The sequence below is a fragment of the Vicia villosa genome, unplaced genomic scaffold (genome assembly GCF_029867415.1).
Source record: "Vicia villosa cultivar HV-30 ecotype Madison, WI unplaced genomic scaffold, Vvil1.0 ctg.005542F_1_1, whole genome shotgun sequence".
Classification (NCBI taxonomy): Eukaryota; Viridiplantae; Streptophyta; class Magnoliopsida; order Fabales; family Fabaceae; genus Vicia; species Vicia villosa.
This window is the reverse complement of record NW_026706641.1, coordinates 13695-25806: the sequence shown is the minus strand read 5'-3', so window position 1 is coordinate 25806 and position 12112 is coordinate 13695. Positions and strand designations below refer to the sequence as shown.

The window sequence follows — 12112 nt, the reverse complement described above, 5'->3', positions numbered from 1 at the left end:
GAGGTGAAGAAGAGAGCCATGGCGGAAGAGAAAAGCTAGAGGAAGTCCAATTTTCGCAGCAAGTTTCTGCAGTGAGACGCCTTAGTAAAACGGACGTTTCTCCCAATCCAACCGTTGGATCGTCGCGGTTCTTGGACACAATGTTCCAGACTCGTAGAGGTTTTTGTTGCGTCTCTGCATGTTGTTAGAAAATATTTTCGGAGAAAAGATTGAAGCGGCGGCATAAGCTATGGCAACCGGGAGAGTAGAGAAATCTCATATCCAAGGTAAGGGTGGGGTTCTAGCTCTATAAACGGAATTATGATGAATGATATGTGGGGGTTATGGTTGTATGATTGCCTCTGTTTCGTGTGTTGTGATTGTATTGTTGAATGTTGAAATTGATTGACGTCGGTGAATAAGGTTATAAAAGTTCAATCAATGGTGGTGGAAAATAAACCTAGGGTTTATAATTATTATTATTGAGGAATTAGTGGCAGAAAATTGCTAGATGTTGTCAGTAGAGTATTTTTTGGCACTTTAGAGTTGTAGAGATTATTATAGAATTATTTAGAGTTCTTGGAGACTCTGTCGAGTTATAATTATTAATTATTATAAATTTTTGCGAGTTAAGAGTATGGAATAAGTTAATAAAAATATTTTGTTAGAGTGTTGAATGAGTATGAAATTATTATGACGTTGTTGTATATTAGTTGTTTCGTGCATTATGTTTAATACGATGGGCTGCTATTTTCTTTGGGATTTATCAGTGATGTGTATGTTGCTATATTTTGTTGTTTTATGCGAAGTTGCAGGATGTTTCACTGACGATATTTACCACTAATTATTGGTAAATGAATTGGTGATATAGGCTTATGCCTGGCGACGAGGATTTGTTGTTTATGTTGTATGTTGTGTGATGTGCATTATCGAGTTGCATACATTGCATATTTTGGCGACGGCCTGGATTGACAAATTAGCGACGAAGGCTTATGCCTTGATGCCTCTGTTTAACTGGCAATTGGCGATGGGGGCTGAAGCCCTGGGTACCACATGCATATGCATAGTTGTGTCTCATTTGAAGTGACATGAGTTGATTTTTGCGATGTGAAGTGATTTATAGTTTTATGACTGTGAAGTGATAATTTTGTATGATTTAATCCTAATATATTATTTATCATACGCTTGTTTATATTGTTGGATATCTCACCCCTTCTGAATGATGTTTCCCTACCATGGGAAATGGACAGGTACTCAAGATAGCGGTAGGAGTTTGAAGTGATTTTATGAAGTCTTTAGTTGCTGTTAGTTCGAGTTGGGTCTTGCTCTGATACGTAGCACTCGGGGGGATGAACGATTGTCTTTTAATTGTTGTTATAACTATAAGTTGTTAACTTTTAAGTGGAGTTTATGAAGTAATATGATGTTGGTAAAGTTGTTTTAGTTTAATAAAAATATTATGTGAAGTGAAGTTGAATAATTGATATTATTATTATTAATAAAATTTGTTTTTATTTTTTAAAAGAGTAAACAGGTTTTATCGGTTCATCCGAGTTATGTGCTATGTATCTATGATATATGTGATTAAGTTGTTTGTTGTTTTACGTTGAATGTGACATCCCAATTGTATGTTGAATTTCCGCACTCTGATTTTATTAAATATTCGTTGGGTAGATTTGGGGTGTTACAATTGGTATCAGAGCAGGTCGGTCTGTCCGGCCAGTGTTGTCTAATATTATTTATCCTTTTGTATGCGACAAGTGTGTGAAACACTGTCGGTACTTATTTATTTTCTAGTTGTTGGTTGGAGAAGTTGGCTCGAAGCTAAGTGGGGGAGAAGCGGTGCTTCTCGGATCTATTCAGTTGTAAGATGTTGGTGTGCTGCAGTTGGCTACAATGCAAGTATTGTTTAAGTTGTGTTGTTTTCCGAGGTAACATGGATTTAAGATTTTAGTTGTTTGACAAGTTGGAGCGTCTTGAATGAAGAAAGGATGTAGGTAGATCTTGGAAGCAAGAGAGATAGATGGAACTTATGTCCATCAACCTCAAATTCTGATATTTGCAATTATGGAACAATTGTCGGTAAAAGGGGTATAACTTTTTACTCGTGATTCTAATTGAAGCGATTTTGGACTTTTTGAAAAGCTTATGAAATTCCCTATAGTTTGCATATAAGATTTGTCTTCAGGAAATTTGTGAAGAGGAAGAAACGTGCATTTTAATATTTGGGTCTGATGCTGATTTTTGGAAAATTCTGCATACGGGAATTCTGGACCAGTCCCATTGCAAGGATGATAACTGTATACTCGTAAATCAGATTTAAGCGATTCTTGAAGTTCTGGAATCTACATGAAATTAACTTCATTTTGGAATATAATTTTGTGTTTGGGAGGTCTGTATTGAAAGAGATAAGTGTGTTTGAAGTTTGGTGATTCTTGCTGAAAATTTGGAAAAAATTGTAGAAGTTGTTGGGAAGTTTTGAATTGTGAGTTAGGATCGGAAATGCGAGTCGGTGAGTACAATTGGGAAAATAACACTATTAATGTTGGTAATGATGGTTTATACTTCAATATCATTGTCGGCTGTCTATTGACATGTTGAGGACTTGATCACCCTTAATCTCTTGTTGATAGTGGACGAAAATTGTGTTGGATGGTATAGACGTATCTTGCTATCTTGATGGTGAGTAAAGTGATGGATGCTATAACGAGAATCTTGTTGATAAGAGTATTTTGTGATTTTGTATAGTCAAGTATAAGCGAGGTTGAGGATGGTTGTGTCGGATAGATTTTCGAGGACGAAAATATTCAAGTGGGCGAGAGTTGTAACGCCCCGAATTTAATTAATTAGTTAATTAAATTATTTAAGAATTTAATCATTGGATTTAATCGAAGTTCGAGGATCAATCGAAATTGTTGGTATTATTTTGGGAAGCGTATTTGGATTATTAAGTTAAAGTTGGATTTTATTCGGTTAGTCGGAGAATTAATAAAGTTGATTTCGTTGAAGAAATAATATTATTATTAATATTGGACTATTTGTATTTAATTCGAATTTTATCGACGAAGTCGGAATTATTTTATTAAGTTGGCATGGTAATTAATCGGATTAATTTGGTGAAATAAAGTTGAAGTGTTATTTTATTAATGAGCTTAAAAATAACTTTGGATTTAATTTGAGTTGTTGTGAAGTAAGGAGGGGGTATGTAACTTAGGCCCAATTATGTTGGATTTAGAATTGGAAGAAGGAAGAACTATCATAACACAAAGAGGAATAGGGTTTGGAGGAGAGGTGAAGAAGAGAGCCATGGCGGAAGAGAAAAGCTAGAGGAAGTCCAATTTTCGCAGTAAGTTTCTGCAGTGAGACACCTTAGTAAAACGGACGTTTCTCCCAATCCAACCGTTGGATCGTCGCGGTTCTTGGACACAATGTTCCAGACTCGTAGAGGTTTTTGTTGCATCTCTGCACGTTGTTAGAAAAGATTTTCGGAGAAAAGATGGAAGCGGCGGCATAAGCTATGGAAACCGGGAGAGTAGAGAAATCTCATATCCAAGGTAGGGGGTTCTAGCTCTATAAACAGGATTATGATGAATGATATGTGGGGGTTATGGTTGTATGATTGCCTCTATTTCGTGTGTTGTGATTGTATTTTGAATGTTAAAATTGATTGACGTCGGTGAATAAGGTTATAAAAGTTCAATCACTGGTGGTGGAAAATTAACCTAGGGTTTATAATTATTATTATTGAGGAATTAGTTGCAGAAAATTGCTAGATGTTGTCAGTAGAGTATTTTTTTGGTACTTTAGAGTTGTAGAGATTATTATAGAATTATTTAGAGTTCTTGGAGACTCTGTCGAGTTATAATTATTAATTATTATAAATTTTTGCGAGTAAAGAGTATAGAATAAGTTAATAAAAATATTTTGTTAGAGTGATGAATGAGTATGAAATTATTATGACGTTGTTGTATATTAGTTGTTTCGTGCATTATGTTTAATACGATGGGCTGCTATTTTCTTTGGGATTTATCAGTGATGTGTATGTTGCTATATTTTGTTGTTTTATGCGAAGTTGCAGGATGTTTCACTGACGATATTTACCACTAATTATTGGTAAATGAATTGGTGATATAGGCTTATGCCTGGCGACGAGGATTTGTTGTTTATGTTGTATGTTGTGTGATGTGCATTATCGAGTTGCATACATTGCATATTTTGGCGACGGTCTGGATTGACAAATTAGCGACGAAGGCTTATGCCTTGATGCCTCTGTTTAACTGGCAATTGGCAATGGGGGCTGAAGCCCTAGGTACCACATGCATATGCATAGTTGTGTCTCATTTGAAGTGACATGAGTTGATTTTTGCGATGTGAAGTGATTTATAGTTTTATGACTGTGAAGTGATAATTTTGTATGATTTAATCCTAATATATTATTTATCATACGCTTGTTTATATTGTTGGATATCTCACCCCTTCTGAATGATGTTTCCCTACCATGGGAAATGGATAGGTACTCAAGATAGCGGTAGGAGTTTGAAGTGATTTTATGAAGTCTTTAGTTGCTGTTAGTTCGAGTTGGGTCTTGCTCTGATACGTAGCACTCAGGGGGATGAACGATTGTCTTTTAATTGTTGTTATAACTATAAGTTGTTAACTTTTAAGTGGAGTTTATGAAGTAATATGATGTTAGTAAAGTTGTTTTAGTTTAATAAAAATATTATGTGAAGTGAAGTTGAATAATTGATATTATTATTATTAATAAAAGTTGTTTTTATTTTTTAAAAGAAACCGGTTTTATCGGTTCATCCGAGTTATGTGCTATGTATCTATGATATATGTGATTAAGTTGTTTGTTGTTTTACGTTGAATGTGACATCCCAATTGTATGTTGAATTTCTGCACTCTGATTTTAGAGTGAATACCCATTTTGGTCCCTCACAAATATTACACGTGTCAAATTAGTCCTTCACAAAAAAATTGACCCAACTTAATCCCTTACAAAATTTAACCGGATCATATTAGTCCTTCTGCTAATATTTTTCTCAAATCGCTTTTTTCCTACTTCTAAACCGGTTCTTTACATACTTTTAAACCGTGATTGGACTGACACGTTGAATTTTTTTATTTTTAATTTCATTTTTAAACAGTTATCAATGAATAATATAAAAAAAACCAAAATTATTTAAAGTAATTTTTAAATAAGTAATTTTCAGGATTTCTACTAATATTAACAAATTTTATACATAAATTTTTATCTATGAGGTCTCAAATCCAAGTCCCTTCAAGTTAAATGATTTTCACTTTACAACTAGATAAATCAATTTCTATCGTTAATAAAGTGACTATCATTTACAACTAGAAAAATCAATTTCTATTGTTAGTAGAGTGACTATTATTTACAACAAGACAAATCAATTTCTATTGTTAGTAAAGTGACTATCATTTACAACTAGATAAATCAATTTCTATTGTTAATAAAGTGATTATCATTTACAACTAGACAAATCAATTTCTACTATTAATAAAGTGACTATCAATAACAACTAGACAAATTAATTTCTATTGTTAGTAAAGTGACTATCATTTACAAATAGACAAATCAATTTCTATTTTATTAAATTGTCTGTCATTTAATCTGAAGAGACTTAGGTTCGAGACCATATTGATACAAATTTTTTATTTTTTATTTTAAATTCAGAATTGTTTAAGATTAACCACATGGGTCTGAAATTAGAAATAAAAATTAAAAAATAAAAATAAAATAAAATCCAACGTGGCAATCCAGTCATGGTTTAAAACTAGAAAAAAACCGGTTTAAAAAAAATATTAACAGAAGGACTTATATGATCCGGTTGAATTTTACAAGGGATTAAATTGGGTCTATTTTATTGTGAAGGACTAATTTGACTCGTGTAATATTTGTGAGGGACCAAAATGGGTCTTCACTCCTGATTTTATTAAATATTCGTTGGGTAGATTTGGGGTGTTACACAACCCCACCTAACTCTTTGTAATAATCTGTCTATAAATGAGCAGCTTTTCATATTAAGGCTATTATACTACCTTTTAATATATTATGGCGTCTTCTTCTTCCACCAAAGTATCCATGAAGCTTCTTATCGACACAAAGAATAACAAAGTTCTCTTTGCTGAAGCTTCAAAACCTGTCATAGACTTTCTCTTCAACTTGCTATGCTTACCTATTGGTACTGTAGTTAAGCTTCTAAGTTCAAATAACATGGTAGGTAGCTTAGGAAATCTGTATCAAAGTGTTGAAAATCTGGACCAGAATTACATGCAACCATTTCAAACCAAGGATGTCCTCTTAAACCCAAAAGCTCAAAGCTCTTCCACTCAAATCTCAGGCTTCCTTACTCGTAACCATGCTAATGAAGACAAAGATGAAGAAATAAAGTTGTTCATGTGTCCAAATAAGTGTAAGTTTGAGGTGACAAAAGATAACACAACTCGATGCACTAGTTCTGTCAATATTCACTCTCCTTTTATGGCTCCAGCCTATTCTTCTTGCTTAAACTTTATGAGCAGTGAAGTTCCTTATATTGGAAATAAGAAGGTTGCTGAAAAAAAAAGGTTTTTCCAATAACAAGAGTGGTTTTGTGAAATATGTTATAACCTTTATGGTGATGGATGATTTGGTGATTCATGCAATGTCAACAATATCAAGCATCACACTGTTAAACAAGTTCAATATCAAGGAAATTGGTACTTTGCAAGAAAAGATCGTTGAAATGGGAATGAATATGCTTCTAACCCATCTGTTGTCTGTCTCGCTGTGTTTGATCGCTGGAATGTGTAATACCCTACCAATATGTGTCTAAAATCATATCAGCAGAATACTAATAACTGGTATTGAGTACATACAAAAGTCAAAAATAATAACATAAGATGTATACATTTCAAAATCATCTCGAAGATGGATACAATGAATATGTCTACATAATGATAAAGATACACAGCAGAAGAAAAGACCAGGCATGACCTTCATGATATCCAATCAAAAGCTCTTGATCCAAGCATCTGGAAAAACTCGATCTTGCACGGTACCTGAAAACATAATAAGATGAATGGGGTGAGATTACTAAATCTTAGTGAGTTCCCCAATCTTATGGGTCCTCTTGGCTCTACAAGGCACATGCATCAACTACATATCAATCTAAGATCCTCAGGTTTCCTAAATGTCCAGTACAGGAAAGCCTATCAAATCGTAGCACCACAATGGAGTGTCCACTGACCACCCGATTGGATCCTCTGAGAATATATCACATGTTCGGATATTAGGTACATGCTTCCTCCAGAATAACTCTTCTGTTATTACCTGTCAGCCTTCTCTCGGGAGCTACCCTCAAGGTCTGGTCTTCCGGGTTTACCTGCCTATCTGCTCTTGGAAACAAGACCCAAAAGCGTACCTTTTCAATCTACATGGTAATTAACTCATATGACTATAGAAAACCGTGGAACCGACATTGAATTGCTACAACATTTCAACTCTTCCAATTTGCTGGGTCCAAATCACACATAGAAATTCACCCATAACGAAACAACAAAAGGATAAGGTGAGGTACACATCCCCGGGAGTTCATCCCCGACGAATAGCTCCTGAACTACGGAGCCGACCCATTCCCAAGACCAAAGCCCGAGAATGCTTGCAATATATGCGGCCCAGAGGCATCCTTGGAATTTCTTCACAAGAAGTAGCCAACATATATGTAACGTGCCTACTCGCAGTTACTGTGCTTTTGTGTGTCCTTTAACCCCTCGTCTCATACTTACTACACCATTAGATTGTATGATTTCAAAGTAGTCGATTGATAGGGAAAAGTGAAAAGCAACATATCATCCATTCATATCTCTTGGTCTAGGTATCCTAAGGTTTACTTTACCATATTCATATTTTGTTAATCGACGTACACAAATTACACCAAGTAGTAAGGCCTCCTCGCATTTGGTTTCACAAGGTTAGCTTCACAAGCTATAAGATCTCAACATCTTTGGTGTACGTAGCTAGCTTTGATTTCCATCACCACCCATTCTATGATGCCTACAACCCAGTTGGAGGAACACTTGGGCACCAAGGTCTTGAGAACGGTTAACTAATCAATTATCTAAGAATTATCTTCTAGTAATCGAGGTGAAAGGATATTCACATGGATTTTATTATTACTTAAGAGTATTATAAAGTTGTCGAAGTTTAAGCATTTCATTTCCCTTTCTGTTAGCTTTCCAATGCCTCTGAGGGCGCCCAAGTCTGAGTTACGGAACTCTAGTTATGGTCGAAACAATAAAGAGATGACTTTCTGTCAGGTGCAATTGATTTGCACTGGTGTGCAATCGATTGCTTGCTGAACCAAAAGCGCAGAAAGTAAATTTTTCACAGTGCAATCGATTTGCACTGGTGTGCAATCGATTGCTCATTGAACCAAAGCCAGAAATGACATTCTTCCTGCATAAGATCATATGTAACACATTCTAATCCATCTCAATCCGAACCCTAACATGTGACAGTATTCTATAGCAGCATATACATGTATTAACACACCTGCCAACACCAACATGCATAAACAATTTTCTTATTCTAACCCTTGTTCCCAAACATGCAATTCACAAAACCCCAATTCCTACCCCAAGTTCTAACTATGGAACTCACCTTGAATCATTAGAAATTCTAACTTGATGATTATAATAGAGATGACTACAACTTTGCTCTTCATTCTTGACCATGGTTCTTCACTCTAAAGTTTTCAAAGCTTCACACATATGCAAGAACTTATGAAGATGGTGTTGATTAACCTTGATTCCCTCTTCAATTCCACATGCAACCACTTGATCAAGCAAGATGGACTCTTTCTCCTTCCATTCACGTGTCCTTGTTTCTCCCCATCCTCAAAATTCCGATTTTTCTTATGTTATAAGGCCTTAATGTTCTTCCCCCAAACAAGTTCTTAAGGGAAAATGATCCAACTGCCCTCTAACTAAATAACATTTACCAATGTGCCATTTAGCTTCATCCTAACTAATAACTTTTGAATCCAACTAATCCACTATCTCATTTTTGATAATTTTTGGTGATAAATAAACATGCTTAAATAAATTGGGATGTTACATAATGCATCTCACACTATGAGCAGAAATATCGCACGCATTTTTAACAATGCATAATTGCTGACTCCCTTCAAACAAGTTTTGTTTAGGTTTATTTTCTCTAACATAACGCCTAGAGGAAACTTTCATCATATCTTGTCATGTAGGGATCGCTTTCTGATTCATCGACTTAAAAATGGCCGTCCACTGAATCTTCTTGCAATCATCTTTTGTCATCTAAAAGAATCTCTCATAGCCTTTGAATGTGGTCAGAGTTTTCACATCCCATATGGGAGAATTCTATCTGCTCTGCTTGAATCTACTGAAGTAACTCAGATTCTCAGTAATGCAGAATTTCCAGATAACAATGATATCCTTACTGAAGAAAGCTGTGAAGCGTTTTATGCCTAAGTTTTTTTTTTGTAATTTGTTATTCAGTCCTTGTAATTTATCTCTTCTATGAAATTTGTTTCTCTTTTGTCGTATTCTTATTTACTTACGTTTGTTTTTATTATTCTGCTCAAATTAAACATATGGAGAAAATGACTTTTATGTAGTATAACACATAAAAATCTTTAAAAAGACCAAAATTTGCAAGTTTAACGAATTTTGTGACCTTTATGTAGTATAGCACACTAAAATCTTTCAAAATATCAATGTATGCTAGTTTAACGAACTTCGTGTATTTTATGTATTATAGCGCCCGTAAGTCTTCCAAAATACCAAAGTTTGCAAATTTAACGAACTTCGTTAATTTTATGTAGTATAGCACACAAAATTCTTCAAAAAGACCAAAGTTATGCAAGTTTGACGAACTTCATGACTTTTATGTAGTATACCACACGAAAATCTTGCAAAATACCAAAGTTTACAAATTTAATGAACTTCGTGAATTAGCACACAGAAATCTTTAAAAATACCAATTTTTGCAAGTTTAACGAACTTCGTGACTTCTATATAGTATGCACACAGAAATCTTCAAAAAGACCAAATTTTGTAAGTTTGACGAAATTCGTCACTTTTATGTAGTAAACACACGGAAATCTTCAAAAAGACCAAAATTTGTTAGTTTAATAAATTTCGTGACTTTTCTATAGTAATATCTATGTAAGAAAGTTTAACAAAACTCGTGTATTTTATGTAGTATATCACTCGAAAATCTTCCAAAATACTAAAGTTTGCAAATTTAACGAACTTCGTGACTTTTATGTAGTATAGCACACGGAAATCTTCAAAAAAACCAAATTTTGTAAGTTTAACGAACTTCATGAATTTTATGTTGTATAGGACACAATAATATTCAAAAAGACCAAATTTTGCAAGTTTGATGAATTTCGTGACTTTTATGTAGTATAGCACACAAAAATCTTCAAATAGACCAAATTTTATAAGTTTGACGTACTTCGTGACTTTTGTGTTGTAAAACATACAGAAATCTTCAAAAAGACCAAAATTTGCTAGTTTAACAAATTTCGTGACTTTTATGTAGTAATATCTATGTAAGCAAGTTTACGAAATTCGTGTATTTCAAGAAGTATAGCACTAGAAAATCTTCCAAAATACCAAATTTTGCAAATTTAACGAACTTTGGGAATTTTATATAGTCTAGCACACAAAAATTTTCAAAAAGACCAAAATTTGCAATTTTGACGAGCTTCGTGACTTTCATATAGTATAACACATAAAAATCGTTAAAAAGACCAAAATCTGCAAGTTTAACAAACGTCGTGTATTTTATGTATTACAACACAAAAAATCTACCAAAATATAAAAGTTTGCAAATTTAACGAACTTCGTGAACTTTATGTAGTATAGCACAAAAAAATTGTCAAAAAGACCAAAATTAGCAAGTTTAACGTTAGAATCTACAAAAGGCAAAGTCAGTAAAAGCAGCAAAAGCAAGGCTTGAGGTAGTTGACAAAAGTGTGAAACATTAAATGCATCGTTGTACTATTCACGCGAAGCATTAAATGCTCCCAACTGTCATTTCCTCTCAACGCCTATAAATAGAAGTTCTGATCAGAAGCAAAATAGAACACTTGCGCAAACATACAAAATTGCTGTCAAATTCAAAAGCTTACGAACTTCATCTTCAACCTCACAAACTCTAGTAATATTTAGTGTGTGTTAAGTTTAGAACTTAAGAGAAATATCACAGTTGTGATTACAGATTTATTAGAACCATTCAAACTCTTGTAAACTTTTTTTACATTGATTGTAAAAGATTTCTTAAAGTGATCAAGTTGTGATCAGCATACTCTTGAAGACTTAGAGTGTTTCTAAGTGGCTAACCATTGTAATCTGTTGGATTAGTGGATTAAATCCTCAGTTGAGGTAAATCACTCTAAGGGGGTGGTCTGGAGTAGTTTGGTTAACAATGAACCAGGATAAAAATCATTGTGTTGATTATTTTTATCTTCTAAGTTTTTCTATCCTTCATAACGAGCTTCGTGACTTTTATGTAGTATAGCACACAAAAATCTTCAAAACGATCAAAATTTGCAAGTTTGAGGAGCTTTGTGACTTTTATGTAGTATATAACACACAAAAATCTTTAAAAAGACCAAAATTTCCGAGTTTAACGAAATTCGTGACTTTTTGTACTATAACACACGAAAATCTTCAAAAATATCAATGTATGCTAGTTTAACGAACTTCGTGTATTTTATGTAGTATAGCACACGAAAATCTTCAAAAATACCTGAGTTTGCAAATTTAACGATATTCGTTAATTTTATGTAATATAGCAATCAAAATTCTTAAAAAAGACCAAATTTATGCAAGTTTGACGAACTTCATCCCATTTATGTAGTATAGCACACGAAAATATTGCAAAATACCAAAGCTTACAAATTTAATGAACTTCGTGAATTAGCATACAAAAATCTTCAAAAATACCAAATTTTACAAGTTTATCGAACTTCGTGACTTTTATGTAGTATAGCACACAAAAATCTTCAAAACGACCAAAATTTGCAAGTTTGAGGTGCTTCATGACTTTAATGTAGTATAACACACAAAAATATTTTAA

The 12112-nt window shown here is 33.7% G+C and overlaps 1 protein-coding gene across 1 annotated transcript; it reads left to right on the top strand.

The window, feature by feature from the left end:
• Positions 1-6058: 6058 nt before the first annotated feature.
• Positions 6059-6586, top strand: LOC131642649 (uncharacterized). The gene has a single exon (XM_058912870.1). The coding sequence runs from the start codon at positions 6059-6061 to the stop codon at positions 6584-6586; it is 528 nt and encodes a 175-aa protein (XP_058768853.1).
• The last annotated feature ends 5526 nt before the right edge of the window (positions 6587-12112 follow it).